Raw genomic sequence first — 18,112 nt, 5'->3', positions numbered from 1 at the left:
AGCAGAACTAACGGCGCGGTTGTTAAGGCCGATGATATTAATATCATCGGCATACGTTGGCAGCTGTACACTCTCATAAAAGATTGTACCTGCTCGATAAAGTTCTGCCGCTCGAATTATTTTCTCCTGCAGCAGGTTGAAAAAATCGTACGATAAGGAGTCGCCTTGTCTGAAACCTCGTTTGGTATCGAACGGCTCGGAGAGGTCCTTCCCGATCTTGACGGAGCTTTTGGTGGTGCTCAACGTTAGTTTACACAACCGTATTAGTTTTGCGGGGATACCAAAATCAGACATCGCCGTTTAAAGGCAGCTTCTTTTCGTGCTGTCGAAAGTAGCTTTTGCAATTGACGTAGAGGTGGTGAGTGTCTATTCTCTTTCAATGGGTCTTTTTCAAGATTTGTCACAGAGTGAATATCTGGTCAGTTGTTAATTTGCAAAGCCACACTGTAAACTCAATAGAACTCTACATGCGATGTTGACAAGGTTTATCTCACCGTAGTTGGCGCAGATTGTGGGTTCGCCCTTTTTGTGGATGTGTGGCAGAGCACAATTAAGTTCCAATCATTAGGCATGCTTTCGTCCGGCCATATTTTTCGAAGAAGCTGATGCATGCTCCTTAACAGTTCTTCACCGCCGTATTTGAATAGCTCGGCCGGCAATCCGTCGGCCCCTGCCGCTTTGTTGTTCTTCAGGTGGGCAATTGCTATTCGAACTTCTTCATGGTCGGGCTATGGAACATCTGCTCCATTGTCATCGATTGGGGACTCGGGTTCGACTTCTTCTGGCTTTATGCTTACACTGCCATTCAGCAGGCTGGAGAAATGTTCCCTCCATAATTTTAGTATGCTCTGGGCATCGGTTACTAGATCACTTCCTTGGGTTCTACAAGATTATGCTTCGGCCTTGCAACCTTCTGTTAGTCGCCGCATTTTTTCGTCGAATTTTCGAGCATTACCCTTGTCGGCCAGCATGTCAAGCTCTTCATATTCACGCATTTCGTCCTCTTTCTTTTTCAGTCTGCAAATGCGTCTCGCTTCTCTCTTCAACTCTCGGTATTGATCTTATTTTATTTGGATTTTCACCTTCTTTATTTAATATAAGAACACTCTTTGTTGGTATACTCTTCTGGTTAAGCAATTTGTCTTTACACTTACCCATTTTGGCCTTTCTTTTTTTTACCCAACCTTTTCAGCTCTTGCTTCACTTGGTGCTTGCGTGACGCCCTTCAGGGAGGCGGGTGATTCGACATCGTATCCGTTTGTCATGCTAGCTCGCGAAAATCTAACTTTTCCTTCCGGTTGGTACCTAAAGAACTATTTATGGGATCTCTGCGTTCAAGTATATTTACTATAGTTTTACGGCATTGCAAATTCTTGTAAAACAACAAATAATCTAAAAAAAATTGAACTGTTGCTCGATAGATTGATATCTATCGCACAAAAACTGAAGATATAGTGCCATGGTTTCAAATCTGGATCGGATTTTATAAATAACCATAGAACTTAAGGTATCTCTTATAATATAAACTATTTGCATCATCAGTGATGGTATTTTTATATACATTATTATAAAATCAGCTCAAACTGGCACTGCCACATTCAGCATAGACAAGACGCTGATCAGTATATGTAGCGCTTCGTCATAGGCAGCTTTCTTAACACTCGTGTCATTGTTGGCAATAGCTTTCATTAATAAATTGTAGGCGTAATTTAGGTCTGCTTGTTTGGCACCAGATAGACCAGGTTTAGCAAGAGCGCTTTGAATATTCCTCGCCAAATCATTGATGGCCCTGTCTAAATCCTCTCTTTTTATCCCTTCATATTTTTCATCTAGTCTTCTTTCAGTCTCTTCTTTCCACTGACTATAGCCTGCGTGAATTGGAGTAGATTATACAGATATATGTGATTATATGTTTCAAACTCTTACTCATGGTTGTTGTTTCACTTTTGTCCGATTCCCTCGAACTGCCCGCGGTTGTTGGTACAGTTGCTGGTGCACTTGCTGGTGTTGTAACTTGATCTGGTTGTGATCCAGTGCTTGAATTTGTAAGTCCGTCAGCTTCTCCGGCACTCGTTGTGCCAACTGAACTGTCGACAGTTGTACTTGAAATGACGGTAGTTGCAGTTTCATCGGCAGCTGAGCTATCCTGACAAGATGACAGGGTACAAAGTATTGCCATGACAATTGAAACTGTGAATACTTTCATTTTAGACCACGCGAAGAAATAAATATTGATTTGAATATGCTTCGCGACTCACTGCTTTCTGGTATGCAAATGTAAATGGATTTGGCTTTTGTGCACTATAAATAGGTAAGCCCTGTTATAGAAATTCATTACTATCTGTATAGTTCCGTCGTCGGAAAATTTAGATTACTTTTAGAACGCAACCATTTTTATTACCTGCACACACATCCACGCGCATATAATTTACAATATTTTTTCCTGATATGACTAGGCGAAGTTATGGCACTGCCGCTATTTATGACTAGTTTTATGGTTTTAAGAACTGCTTCAGATAAAAAAAACTAATTTAAAAACGCTTGTGACGTGTTTGCGTGTAATTAGCTAATTTAAGCTCCTCAAAGTTGCAACAATTATCTATTACATAAAGTTACTTCCTAGTCGTATATTTATTAAGTTCTAATACTGGATCAGTTTCTGCAATTCACTTACTAAGCGAGCGCCTACAGAATACTTGTTGAAGGAAGAAAATGGTTTTGAAGCAATTTGCGACTGGAGGGCAGTGTAAGGAATTTTCTTGACCGTTGAAGTATTTTTTATATTCGTTATAAAAGCATTCACACTCTGTCTTACTTGTTTGCGATATTTCTAGCAAAATTGTTGACGACTTCGTTCAAAAATCCTTTGCTCGAAAATATTTTATAGATCTATACAGGTACTGGGGAAAATCTAAATCACTGCACTAAAGATTATAACCTTGACCTCAAAAGTGGAAAAATTTGAACTCAAAGGCACAGGCACATACAAAATGTTCCCGTGCCAGTGAGACAAAGAAGTGCTGTAGTGTCGAGAAAATTGCTGCCGCTAGCACATCAATTGAGGAAGACCCAAATCAGTCCCTGACACGTCGTTCTCAAGCGTTGAGTATCTCTGTGAAATCGTTGGCCTACATCCTTAAAAGAGGAAATTGACGCAAGCACTGAAGCCGCTTAACCAGCAGAATCGTTGTATGTTCGTGAATTAGGCTGAGCAACAACTTGGAAATGATTTGGATTTTCATCGAAAAATCATCTTCAACGATGAGGCTCATTTCTGACTGAATGGCTTCGTCAATAAGCAAAATAGGCGTTATTGGTCTGGCAGGAATCCACACATACTCGATGAGTCACCATTGCATCCCGAAAAAATTGCGAACATTACCGTTCTTCTTCCGTCATGATGAAGACCAACAGGTTACTGCGAATGGGAATCGCTAGCACTCAATAATAACTGAATATTTTTTGGTCGAATTAGATGATATGGACTTGGACAATAGGTGGTTCCAACAGGACGGCGCCACAAGCCACACAGCGTATCCATTGGCCGCCTCGGTCCAGCGGTTTGACGCCGTTAGACTAAGTATTTCCTGTGGGGCTACGTCAGGTCTACAAGGTTTATTCCAAAGTACACAGGACTTTTTGAATCTTTTTGAAGCGCCCCTGGTAGCGCCATCTACATGTCGACTGGTGCGTTAGAATGTGCTATCTTTATCGATTGTCCAATGAGAATGACATTTCATCGATTGGAAGTGAAGTTATTGCGTTTGAAGTGTCAGTATATTTGTGTTATCGGTGCGAAAATGAGCTTTGAACAAAGAGCCAACATTCAATTTTGTTTTAAAATTGATTGTTTTCAAAGTGGTCGTGAGGATATAAAAGGATATAAAAGACGATCAACCTGTGGGCCAAACAAAATCTGAGATCACCGGAAATTCGAAACTGTGCGTGAATTCATCAAAAATCAGCCGAAATCATCATTGAAATTCATGAAAACGGTATTGAACATCTCCAAAACATCGATTTATCGCATTTTGACCGAACATTTGGGCTTACGAAAGGTGTGCACGGTTTGTTCCGCACAAATTGACTGACGACCAAAAATTGCTCAGAATCCAACTTTCCAAAGACGATTATTTGACCAAAAATCACATTTTAACCATTAACCACTCCCCGTATTCACCTGAATGCCACCGTGTGACTTCTTCCTTTTCGGAAAAATGCATTTGCCCATGAAAGGAAAGCGATATGCAGACGTGGGGGCCATTCAAAAGGCTTGCACCGGCATGCTGGCGGCCATACCGGCCAACGAGCTAAAACACTCGTTCGACATGCGACCGTGCAAAAAACCGTATGGAAGCAGAAGGAGACTACTTTGAATAAAATAAATTGATTTTGTCGAAAAAATCATTGTTCTGTTTTTTTTTTTTAAGTCCTTTTTACTTTGGAACCCACCTTGTATGGTCTATGCCAACAAACCAGCGATGATTGATGAAATTCGTACGAATATCGAAATGAAATTGAAACAGTATCGGCCGATTTATGCTTGAAAACCGTCGAGAATAGCGGTTTTATAGCGCTCTCATTGAAAAATCCGTTACTACCGTTACTTACTTCTCTGATTGCTGGACACCAACTCACCTGCGCCACTGCCATTCTGAAAGTCAAGTCCACATATTTTGTGCTCATTTCATAGTAATGATAGCGGTAGTGTCTAAACCGGATTATAAAGCATTTTTATTCCCTAATGCTTGCTCCTCCCTTACTTCCAGATGCCAGTATTAAAAATATTACAAAACATATTTCATTTGCCACTTCGCTCAAACATTTCCCACTAAGAAGAAAAACAACAATTTGTTTCGTCATTAAAATGGAGCATTTGGCTTTGTGATGGCTTAGCCAAACAAATACTTAGAATGATTAAAGAAATTAAAAATATTGCTTTCGTTACGTTTCGCTAACGCAAACGCATATTTCCTTACGCCATCCGACGGCGGCACACTAGTGTGTAAAAGTGCGTTTGTTTAGAGGGAATCCATTAGCTTTCGCCAGAGACGCAATGTCTTCCAAGTCATTTTGCAGGCGCCAGAATATTGCTGTTGTTTTTGGTAGCAGCTATTTCACCACATCTTTTCATTTATATAAGTAGGTATACTGTTACACAACGATTTTTTGTTTTGGTTTTTTAGTGTTCCGCCAGTGTGAAAACTCGGCTGATGTCACGCTAGCGTAACCCCAATGAAGCGGTATTGCGGGACTGCCGGGCGGACGCGCGGTGAAAGGGCGGAATTACAGCGAACGCGTAAGTAAATGCAAAACCAAACATTTCACAGCGCTTAATGATGCACGAAAATAATGAATATCCTGGCTGGCAGGAGCCGCCTGCTGCCCGCTCTGCATGCTTGTGCATCTGCTCAACCGCGGCTGTTGCCGCTCCACACTACTGCGACCTTTGCTGCCACTACTCGCTTATTTTCGCATTTCTCCGCCACTTCTCTAGATGCGCGCCACTGTTATTGCTATTGTTGTATTGTATTTGCCATTCGCGCGCGGCAATCAACTATTCTCTTCCCCAGGCGTCCTTTTTTCTCATTTACAACTCGCCATGCTTAGCGAGAAAGGCGGGTTCGGTGGCGAGGGGAGGGGCGCGCTAGAAAATTGTTTCCAGGATAATGAAGAAGAAATAAATGTGGCGGATCAAGGAAGCGTCAAGGCGGAGATGAGAACGGCAGCAGCGGTTGCGGCTCGGCAAAGGTGGCGCACTCATTTGCAGCGATAGTGGCGACGGCGCTGATCTTGGAGGCGTTCTGCGCTCCACGGTGAGCGCAAAAAGCATAGACTGAATTGGAAAGCATAAATACAAAACAAAATAAAAGCGTGACATGGAAATAGCGCAGCGCTCAGTTGAGTGAGAAATTAAATTTGAAATTTATTTCGTTTTAAATTAAAAGTGTGCGCGCGGAACCCATTCTGCTTCTTAACAAATGTACACAATGGTGTTTGTTGTCATCGCTGTAGATTTTGCCACTTAAAACAGTGGAAGCCAACGCCATTATCTGCACTGTTTAGTTACCAGCACATACAATTGCAATTTTGTTAATTTTATTTCACGCGCAACCGAGTTCTTTCGAAGTTTCACTGGGCGCGGGCAAAACGCCGCTCGGGATCAAAGCGTAGGCGTGTATTTACATTTGTAAAGGTATGTATGACATACTCTCTCATTTGCAATTAAAATTTATGAGAGTTATTTTCGCTTTATTAAGCTTATCAAATGACTTTTAATAACACTGAACTTCGGGTATCAAATAAATAGAAAGTCGGTTATAATTAAAAGGAAAAACTAATCTGGGAATATTGACAAAAGCTTATAAATATTTGTTTGCGTTGTTGTTTTTGTAAAAGCAAGACCTTTGACATTAATACATAGATACATTATTTGCAGAAGTGCCGAAAAAAGACAGGGTCTCTTCCCACTGAGAGGAAAGAGAGCAAAACCTTAGGCAGAAAGAGTTTGTTATTATTTCTGATACCATCGGTCAGAATGCGTTTTTTTCATTTTTTTCAATAGCCTTTTTTTGACAGATCATACGTGTGTCGTGTCAAACTGTCATGTTATTTCTGTGCAGTATTGTTGGACATGACTTGACGCATTCTACGACGAGATCTTAAGTTGAAAGCTTAAAAAACGCTGAAGGCACTCGACGTACCCAAGCGACATTACTTCGCTCTTTAGGCTCTTAAAAAGTTCCACGAACATCTGACGTTTTGGAGCCAAATGTTGTTCAGCGATGAAGCTCATTTCTGGCTTAATGGGTATACATATACAATTTCTGAATTTAGGACGAAGAACGATCTGAGAAGATTCAAGATCTCTTCTTTCATCCAGAAAAAACAACAGTTTGATGTGATTTGTAGGCCGTTGGAATAAGCGTTTCATATTTCTTCAAAAATGTTGCCGGTAAGAACGTAACTGTCAATTGCGACCGATATCGCGCCATGATAACCGAATATTTGATGCCTAAAATTGCAGCTCGTGAACTCGGCGACACTTGGTTTCAACAATACTGTGCCACTTCACACATCGCATCAATCAATGGATTTATTGAGAGAACACATTGGACCGGTCGATTGGCCACCAAGATCGTGTGATATCACACCATTAGACTTTTTTCTGTGAGAATATGTAAAGTCTAAAGTCTATGCGGACAATCCCGCTTCGATGCAGGCCTTGGAGCCAAACATCACGCGTGTTATTCGCCAGTTACCAGTCGAAATGCTCAAACGAGTGATCGAAAATTGAAGAAAGTTCTTACGAATGATAATAAACATTCCCTATTTAATTTGAAGTTTCTGTGTTTTTTTCTTTAAAACAGTAGGAAACCTCGGCATGGATCACCCTTCATAAACAAAAAAGCTTTAATTAATAATTTTTATTTTCAATTTCAATTATGATAAAACCACTCGTCTCTGATTGATAGCTTCTAGCACTAATATTTGTTCTTTAATTTTAATGTTAATAGTAATTAATTATTTGAATGTGACAGCACCGTTGTATGGTTGCAATCGGAATTTAATTCATCATCACCCAGAACCAGTATTGATTCACATTGGGCATGCATAATTCCCGAGAATAAAAACACCGCTGTCAATCTAAATTCGAATAGATGTCATTCAGAATTTAGGCAAATTTTATTTAAAGATTTTCACAGGAATCAATCACAAAAATAAATCGAATGAAAAATTATTTATTTATATGTAAATGAGTATATCGTCGCTAAAATGCAAAACAACGTATCATTAAAAAAATCTAAATTGAGTTTTTTATTGCTTACGATTCACTGAAGTTGTAACGCCGTTCTCCCCTCAATTCCTTTGTAAGTGGGCTAAAGTGGAAATTATTAAAGAAAGCAGAGCGATTGAAGGCAGTAGGGTGGTCCTAATTATAGAAGTACTTCATTAAATTGTATCTCTCCAGCAAAAGAGACCTAAAATGGAAGAGAGGATTGTCAAAATGTATGACATGTTAGATGATCACTGAAGTCTCTTAGTGGATCTAATCCACGAAATCCTATTTCACGAAAAAACTGCAACGGGTTCCACCGTGATTTCTCCGGTAATAAATCTACTAGCCAAAACACGGAGCATTCTACAAGTAGACTCCGAAAAAGGGTGTATTTATATGCCTTTGACAACTCGTTGGATCGTTAAATCATGGGACATGTTATAAATTTAGCTGAGTATCGGTGGAATCAATCCCTTACTTGCTTAAAAACAGGCAAAGGTGGCTTGAATGGAACATACGCCGACTATTGAAATTCAAAAGGAATGACCTAAGAACTCTAATCAATTTGGTGAACATGCCGGCGATAGGTGCAACATACTACAATGACTATAGCAGAAGCTATCAGGAGGTAGGAGCTCCATACAGGAAAGGAATCTCAACTATTGGTCGAGGGTTTTTTGGTGTCGTTTCAGAGGCTGCACATATAAAACTATTTGCAATAATGAACTTCATCAGCAGCACGCGGTGGTTCAGAGAGGAGCTCAAACACCAAAAAACAGCGCCGTTAGACCGATTTATAATAAATAAATTAAATATTCTATAGCTTACGCGAATCGTCTGCCGAAAACTCACCACAGTTTACTATACCCCGTCGATGTTTTGCGCTATTACAAACAACCGTTATTTTATACAAAACTATGAATGCAAATAAGTAACAAAAAGGATAGAAAAAAATATTTTTTTTTTTAATTTAATGGCGCAGTTTCGCATGCAATGTGGTTTTTAAAATCTATTTTCATCAGCAGCCACCACGTTTGTACACACACTGACCAAAGCTATGTATTTGTATGCACATAAGCCGAATGAGGCGACTGCCTGTTTGCTCGTAAATTTGTTGGTGTGTAAATTGGCTTGTAGCCGCGTATGACTCGATTTGCTGCTGATCGCTGTGTAAATATTTGTCACCTATACGCTCTATTGCCCAGGAAATTCAGCTTACACCAGCCGCACACATTCGCACTCACTCTCGCTCTCACATGCCAGCCCGTGCATATGTATGCATGCGTGTATCCACATGCGAGTCCACACAATTTCGGCCGTCAATATTGTCTTCACACAAACAAAGTTTAATGATTAAGCCAATATTGGTGGAGAACTTGGCAGAGTAAAGCCCAAAAAATTTAGCTTTCGGCGAAATTCAAAAAATCAACATGCCTATTTGCTCACAATTGTGTTAGGTAATGCGCAGCAGCAATGCCATTTAATCCTCAACCAAAAAAATAAATAATTGCAACTATAAATGTGAGGTTGGAATATTATTCACAGCACCCTGCGTTGTATTAGTTTGTAATCAATACGGAAACTGCTGACCTCGAGGTTCACTGCAGTGCTAAAAGCAAATGATCAGTTTGAGTATATAATATGGCACGATTTTTATTCTAACCACATAATTAATGCACTGCTACTCTCCGTAGCCCATATAAATGTTATCTCTATGCCCTACTTTTTCCGTTTGATGCGTGAGTTTATTTAAAATTTACAATTCAACGTTTCTCCAACAAATGAGCAAACAGACGTGATGAAATGCTGCGGCAACTTGATGCCCCGACCAGCCCACTTTAGAAGAGACTGCACTAGGACCACTTTGCTTGCATCTCAGGCAGCTTGGCGAAGATTTATTGCATTCAACGTTTGAGATTGTTGATTTGAGTCTATTTGCAATGCAAAGTAGCTTATGAACGCGCGCATTTCGCCATTCACCAGCACATATGCAGCAATAAATAAATTCGCAGAAAGGCAAACTTACTACCCAAACGTTGTTTGTTGCATCCACTTATAGAAACCGTAATTAATTACAAATCTCTTGCTGCATCCCTGAATAAGCAAAGAGCGCTACAAACTCCACTCTCTTTGCGTGACCGCATATCTGCCAAGGGAAGGCATCGCAAGTTTTAAAAAAATCGGCTTATTTTAGCCAACTGTTAGTCGAAGTTCTAAAATATTTTCTCCGTTGAAATATTTTTCGAAGAGTTTAAAAAAAAGTTGAATTTATCGAAAATTCTTACATATTTTTTTTAATTATTTATAATTATTTGGCTCAGTGTGAGTAGAAGCAATACCATCTGGACTAATTTCCTTCACCTTCATCCCTTTTAATCGTTTAACAGTAACATGAGCGGGTCATCACTTATTTACCGATCTCGAGAGCACTCAAACCCAAAAATAATAAATTTTAATATATTTCGTCTGCTGCAAATAACCGTTATATGGAATTATGCGAACTTAGACAACATGCTTTTAATGAAATATCATTGAATTGGATCATTCAAATGGCGATATTAATAAAATTTAATGATAATGAATTGCAAGAATTCGCTGATGACACGCATAATTTATAAAAGCTAAAATTACATTAATTATCCTCCGTCATTACTAAAATTTCAGCATTGATTATTTCGGTGAAATAGGTAGTCCATCAAATAAATTATGCTTATCAACAGCACGTTTACCACATTCACACACACACAAAACATGAATTATCAACTCAAAGCCCACATCAACCGAAGCTGCGTGTATGTATGTGAATGAATAGATACATGTATAGTTGAAATAAAATGTGGTGGTAAGGCTTAAAATAAATCATTCATTATTATACCCGGCAACCTTTCTGCTGTTCATAATCGCGGCAGCAGCCCAGATTGATATATTATAGACTTCAAAGTGAAGAGATGAATAGATAAAGTCCGAGTCGATAAAGTCAGACTAGAGTTCATGAAGTTGCAGGCAGATTTATTGACGGTACAAAACTTTCGTTCGATGAAGGAGATCAGAAATCGTAGAAAGAATATTGATCAGCTTATATCAAGTGCAAAATAATGTGGGCAGAAGGTGAAGGTATAAATCATAATCTGTAACATTTCTTGTTGTTGCACAATCGTCAATTCAAAATACCATAATACCTAAACACATGACTCCCGGGTACAAAAATAACAATTAGCACCTGCTATTTCAAGTGAACTCCATCTTTTTTGTTTAAATAACTTTTTTTCGCTTCATGGCTTTTCACAGCAAGGTATTGGAATTGTTATTTTGGGGCATTATGTAATAAATTAATTAATTAAGTTGTTGGAAAATGATTAATCATACCACTCCATGTTTCAATGTTAATCGGTAATCAGTTCATGGAATCCTCTTGTTAAATGCACTTCCACCTTTTCTTGCCACACCTTAAATAAATCTCATTCTATACTGCTCGGGTTATGAAGGTCGCAAGTTCCATGAGCAGTAGCTCCATTTTGGAAATCTATGAGCAAACACCAATGCAGAATTTTCCGCTTGGATTTTATACACGAATCAAAATGTTAGCGAAAGTGCTTTTTTATAATTTCACCTCAGAAACTGACAGCAGAACATTTTCATTACAATATTGCAACTCAACTCTCATCTCAGCACTTTGAGGATTCCAAGAATTTATCACCGAATTGCAAATTTAATTAACGAGTTATAATTTTGAGGTTGAAGCTTTATTAATTTATTGAACATAACTTTCACTTAAACAAGGATGCTTGCTTGTCACAAGCTCAATATGATAATCTCACGTCAAAATTAATAAAAAATAATAGTAAACACAAAAATTAAATGCACTACAAAGCACGCATTATCACCGAATCTGAAGCTCAGTTCATTTAGCCATACAAATAGAAGGGAAGACCGTAACTGTAGGATGGCCTGTAGTAGTAGTAGGGTCTGTAAGTGTAGTAGCTGTAAGGATAATAGGCAGGATAGCTGCCATAATAACTGCCATAACTAGCATATGGAAGTATAACTTGGCGTGCTTGGCGGCTTCCACTCGCCTGCTGTTCCGTCTCCGCGACGCCAGCATCACCTGCAACTGCTGACGATGACTCCAACTTATCCGCATTTAGCAGACTAAGCATTGACTTCTGCTGCTGCATCACAACGCCGCTGGCAACCGGTGGAATACCAGCACCATTATCCATGCGTCCGGAAACTGCAAGCTGCGCGTTGGCTTCGATGGCTCGGCAAACATTGAAAAGGAAAAACACGATGACGAACGCGTTGCGGAACATACGAATGACTTGCATTTTTTATGCGTTGAGCACGTCCTTTTCGATTTATTTTATTTTATATTATTTTTTTTTTACGTATTTGTTAGAATGATGTATTCCGGTAGCCAAACGTTCTTTGCGATTCACTAAACAGATTTGAATCTATTTATACGCTGCCCGGCCGCCGATAACAGTGCTGAAAACTCAAATAAACTTCTATTGGCAAGTAGGGACGCTATTTTGAGTTAAAATGTCATAACGATTTAATGACAGTTATCATGTAATTTGCATAGGTAGATATTAGCACATACAGTGGCTTCCACTAATAGACAGACAAATGTTGCCACTTTATTTAGACAACAGATAAAAGAGGTAATCAATTTGTTAAGTATTTTTTTCACACCAATAAGAAGAAATAATATATACTGGGTAGTCGAAAAAGTATTTTCGTATTTCTAATCAAACTTCTTTTATATAAGAAATAAAAAAATATGTTCCATTCAATTTAAAGTTCATTAAAAGAATGAAAAAATGACTGATATCAATATCATTATATGAAAGCTCCATATTTATACTCTCGCAACAAAGTTGCTAAGGAGAGTATTGTAGTTTTGTTCACATAACGATTGTTTGTAAGTCCTAAAACTAAAAAAGTCAGATATAGGGTTATATACATATACCAAAGTGATCAGGGTGACGAGTAGAGTTGAAATCCGGATGTCTGTCTGTCCGTCTGTCCGTCTGTCCGTCCGTCCGTCCGTGCAAGCTGTAACTTGAGTAAAATCTGAGATATCACGATGAAACTTGGTACACGTATTTCTTGGCTCAATAAGAAGGTTAAGTTCGAAGATGGGCAAAATCGGCCCACTGCCACGCCCACAAAATGGCGAAAACCAAAAATCTATAAAGTGTCATAACTAGGTTATAAATAAAGATATTAAAGTGAAATTTGGCACAAAGGGTCGCATTAGGGAGGTTCATATTTGGACGTAATTTTTTTGGAAAAGTGGGCGTGGCCCCGCCCCCTATTAAGTTTTTTGTACATATCTCGGAAGCTACTAAAGCTATGTCAACCAAACTCTATAGAGTCGTTTCCTTCAGGCATTTTCGTATACAGTTCAAAAATGGAAGAAATCGGATAATAACCACGCCCACCTCCCATACAAAGGTTATGTTGAAAATCACTAAAAGTGCGTTAACCGACTAACAAAAAACGTCAGAAACACTAAATTTTACGGAAGAAATGGCAGAAAAAAGCTGCATCCAGGTTTTTTTTTAAATTGAAAATGGGCGTGGCGTCGCCCACTTATGGACCAAAAACCTTATCTCAGGAACTACTAATCTAGTTAATTTTACAGCAAAATAAAAAAATATGTAAATGACGGATAATGAAATCTCGATTATCACTTTATCATGCGAGAGTATAAAATGTTCGGTGACACCCTTCCTTACTTGTTTTTGTACATTCTGTCCGAATATTTGTTGACGACACTGCCCAAGTGAGCCTCTCCACATTTCGCGGCACATGCCGGGTTGGTAAGTAATTGCATGTTACTGTGCGCATAGTTGCGTGAATTATAATTAAAGCTACTTTGCAACGAAGCTGTTACGTGATAAAGCGCCCCGCCGTCGAAATTATAGAACATGAGTATAAACAAAACGAAGCAGCCGCAACCGTGAACTTGAACCACGGCGCACGCCACCGGCCACAGCTATTTGCATATGCCCATAGAAGTCATGCTTCATTGCGCTGCCTCGGAACAGTCATCGAAACAGATTTTTGTCAACATACTGGCGTTTGTAGCTAAATATTTATGTCATCCAAACTAAACAGTTTAGCAAGACTTGCCTAAAATCGAACTTTGTGCTCTCCCTAATTAAATTTAGGTAATATTAGTGCTGTTTACAATTATCAAATTTTCCAAAATATTTTAGCCAAACAATGATATGAAGAAAATAGCGCAATTCAAGGAGATTTGACCTGTTATTTAGTATCCGGGTGCATATAAAGGGTGACTCAAAATTGACGCTAGATTGGAATTAAATAGAAAATTCAGTTTTTAATCTGGATCACCAAAACGAGAAAGTACACGATCTGCAAATATATCATATAGGAATAGAAGTGTTTCACAGGCTCTATGATATGTGGCGCCGTTTTTTCCAAACCACATATTGGCCAGATCAATTTCATCCAATTTTGGCAAAAAGAACTGAGTTATCATGTCACGATATCGAGCACTAGTCATAGTCACTGCTTGACCAGCCTCGTTTTCAAAGAAATATGGTCCAATTGTGGCTCCATAAGCGGCAATTTTGGCGATTAACAAACACATCATAGTGACCTGCAATGCACACCGCCGCTCAAAAAACCAGCATCCACTTCTTGATGAAGTTAGAAATATATTATTGTTCAATAATGAAGACACGTTGTAAAGCTCCATTTTTACTACATACGCTTAAACTGTCAACATTTGATTTCTTTTGTTTTTCTAGGACTATCAACACTTTACTTCATAAATGATCGTATATTTTAAACTTGCATTAATTATGGGACACCCTTTATAAATTTAAAAAAATTTAAAGATATTGTTATGAGCAGGAATATAGAAATAACATAATAAAATTTTTAGTTTTTATGACCTTGAGTAAAAATTGAAATATCTTAATCTTATCTTAACAAATCCGAGTACGAGAAGTCTTTATAGAAGCCAGGGTCAAAATAAGACGTGGGCTTGCCACTGCCCACATTTAGGCCAAATCCCATATCTCAGGACCTACTCGACCGATTTCAACTAAATTTGGTAGGTAATATTTCAACATTTCTACAGTGTCAAAATGGGTGAAATCGGACTACAACCATACCTACTTCTTTTACAACACAATTTTAAATTTGATTCTTTCACTTTCAAGTATACAAATAAAGAGCCAAGCAATGTAATCGCATAACATTTTGCTCGAATAGTGGATTTGAGATGTCGGTCAACCTGTCAGATAAATATACTATAGAAATTCGAAAAAAAAATTCCGGTTTTGATCATTGAAAGTGGCGAGAGTACAAAATGTTTGGTTACACCCGACTTAGCCCTTCCTTACTTGTTATATTTGGAATTTCTTGGGCTGAGCTGTGTATGTCGAGTCATGAAAGGCAACAGAGTTTTTAAGCGTCGAGATCTAAAACGGCTCAGCTCCAGAAACAAAAATTTCAACAGCTAAGTTTTAAATTACGTTATATACAATTGTTAGGATTTTATTTATTGACATAAAGCAAAAAGGTCTTTTCATTTCGAAAAGTGAATCAGACAAATCAAATGTGCAGGAATGAAAATAAAAAACATGACATATGCGACGGAATGGTTCGTTAAGTTCAAAATTTGATCTAGAAGATTTTATCAGGTCTGAATTGCCTCTTAAAGCGAACCGGGATATTAAATATAACTTCAGGCAAGATAAAAGACCTACAAACTATTCCATTCAGGATTTTTAATAAGAATATAAGGTTAAGGTCTACCTAGAATCCCATCGGAAATGCACTAAAGCGAAAAGCGTACAGTCAACCTTTAAAATTAGTTATATCCGAAATTAGATAGATTGCTTCGTTTAGAGATAAATAATAAAGACCTTTATTTTTCACGTGATGGTTTGGACTTGCTTGAAGTAGAGTTATTTAACACAAATGAGATTCTTCCTTTAGTATAATTTCAGAAGAATGGAAGCCCATCTCTAATTTTTTCGATACAAAATATATGCCACATTTAGGACAAATTGCATTAATTGAAATAATAATAAATTTACTTAAATAAAAAATCAAACAAAATCACAAAGTTTTGAGTATGAAAAAACTAATTTATGGCTTGAATTTCCTAGCTGAAAACGAACTATGTAGTCAAATACACATCAACTTCAAACCTAAGGTAGGACAATTAATAATGAGCTCACAGACAAGAAAGAATCGATGATTTCTTTTTGGTTCACTGAAATCTTTTATATTGGAAACAATATTGAAATTGGGGAACCTAATGCCGCCAAATTAACATATGACATGTGTTTAATTAAGTTTATTAACTACTTTCTTACTGTGTTGTTAAAAGCTTACGACTACTCCATAATGAACTAGACATCATTCGTATATTTTGAGCTGATATGAGACTGGTATAACATATATCTACTGATACATATATAGCTGCACATAAGGTAGTATTAACCCCGGGTTATATAGATTTTACCTGCCCACGAATCTATTAACTATCAATGGACAACAACAAGTTCCATAAACCGTAAATGTAAACAAACTCCATAGCAAATAAAAACAAAACAAACCAATTTAACACAATCGGTCAAACCTGTTTCGGCGGTTTACATGCTTGTATGTAGATCTAGTGAGCATAGTAAGTTGGGCTGGACTGACAGCGTCACCACCAGCATCATAGACCAGATTATTCTGGACGTCACAGAAACACAAATAACAAATAAAAGTCAGAAGCGTCATAAGCTAAGAGTGAATATACCCAACGACATCATTTCTTTTCAAAATATAATAAGTAAACAATGAATTGAAAAACGTGTTCATTTGGAGATGCTAAACACTTTTAATGTGTGTGGTACTCATCACTACTAATGATATAAAAAGTGAAAAATATATATACATATGTACATATATTTGTTGTTTATTGCTTAGAGTGATAGTTCAGTTTCTTTTTTCTGCTTTTCGATTGAAATGGAAAATTACACAAGCGCAAGTTTAAGGTAAAATATTATATATTTTCAGTTTGGTTTGTGAAATTGTTGCTCGAAGTCACTAATGTCATATTTGTAATCGTTCAATTCCGAACAATTCGAAGTTTGTTGTTCGGTTTGTTGACGAAATGAGCAATATTGAACTGATACTGAGCATTGCATTCTGACATCTCCTTAAAGCTATTTGGTTCATTTATTTAACTTTTCGCTTTTTATTCCTTCTGCAATACTATTTTTAAGCACCATCCAACATCCCTTAAACCTTGGCTCATGTTAAACTAATTTCGCTGATTAAGTAATACAAATCAAAGTGCAAACTACCTTAAAGACAAAGCGAAATATCAAATATGAATGAAGTAAGTTATAAATGGCAATGATTGGATCATAATTAAATTGGACTGAAAATGCTGATTTAGACATATTAGCAAACTTTTCATTTCCCATCAGTGTTGTTCATAATAATAGCACAGGTACGAGCTTATTAGGTATGCACATAAGGGCCTGGCTTAAATTTGGGAAGAATATAAGTTTTGCAATATTCGCGGCAATCAACCTAGTTGCAACTCAAGTAACACCGTTAATACTTTCTCGCAAAGAGCAGCTTTCCACATTTGTATAGGGTGATTGATTTCGAGTTTCCCTACTTTTTTTAAGAAAAAAACATAAAAACTTCAAATTTCATGGGGAATGTTTCTTAGCATTCAAAAGAACATTCTTGGGCATTTATCTTTTAAAGATTATCTCTTTCAAATGTTGTCGCGGGTACGTCACAGATGATCCATTCGTTGAGTCCAATTTTCGATGACTCGTTCGAATTGGATCGCGATTGTTCGCATAGACTTTATACTTTACATATCCCCACAGGAAAATATCGTTGTGATATCGTACGATCTTGGTGGACGATCGACCGAGAAATTATCGAATCACCGAAGTGTTCTCTCAATAAATTCATTGATTGATGCGATATGTGGGAAGTGGCGCCACCTTGTTGAAACCAAATGTCGCCAAGATCACGAGCTTCAATTTCAGACATAAATATCATGGCGCAATAACGGTCGCCACTGACGGTTACGTTCTCACCGGCATCATTTTTGAAGAAATGTGCACCGATAATTCCACCAGCTCACAAACCACTCCAAACCGGTTTTTTTTTCTGGATGAAATGGCAGCTCTTGAATCCTTTCAGATTGCTCTTCGTCCCAAATGTGGCAATTTTGTATGTTCGTATACCCTTTGTGCCAGAAATGTGAATCGCTGAACTAAATTTGTCTCGAAAACGTCGGATCTTCCTGGAACATTTCAAGAACCC

General features: G+C 37.9%; 1 protein-coding gene across 1 annotated transcript; it reads right to left on the bottom strand.

Moving 5' to 3' along the window:
• Positions 1 to 1,463: 1,463 nt before the first annotated feature.
• LOC126751499 (uncharacterized) lies at positions 1,464 to 2,272 on the bottom strand. The gene is made up of 2 exons (XM_050461815.1): positions 1,927 to 2,272; positions 1,464 to 1,868 (listed from the first exon to the last, which is right to left on the bottom strand). Exons 1-2 carry the CDS (start codon positions 2,204 to 2,206, stop codon positions 1,579 to 1,581), a joined length of 570 nt encoding a protein of 189 aa, XP_050317772.1. The 5' UTR covers positions 2,207 to 2,272; the 3' UTR covers positions 1,464 to 1,578.
• Positions 2,273 to 18,112: the final 15,840 nt, after the last annotated feature.

The sequence above is a fragment of the Bactrocera neohumeralis genome, chromosome 2 (assembly GCF_024586455.1).
Source record: "Bactrocera neohumeralis isolate Rockhampton chromosome 2, APGP_CSIRO_Bneo_wtdbg2-racon-allhic-juicebox.fasta_v2, whole genome shotgun sequence".
Taxonomy (NCBI): Eukaryota; Metazoa; Arthropoda; class Insecta; order Diptera; family Tephritidae; genus Bactrocera; species Bactrocera neohumeralis.
The sequence above is the reverse complement of the archived record's forward strand: the minus strand, read 5'-3'. Positions and strand labels throughout refer to the sequence as shown.

Excerpts from the sequence above, each read along its gene's own strand:
- LOC126751499 (XM_050461815.1), bottom strand. The coding sequence starts at position 2,206 with ATGAAAGTATTCACAGTTTCAATTGTCATGGCAATACTTTGTACCCTG. Across the intron at positions 1,869-1,926 it reads AAGTGAAACAACAACCATGA|GCTATAGTCAGTGGAAAGAA; the intron begins GTAAGAGTTTGA and ends CAATTCACGCAG.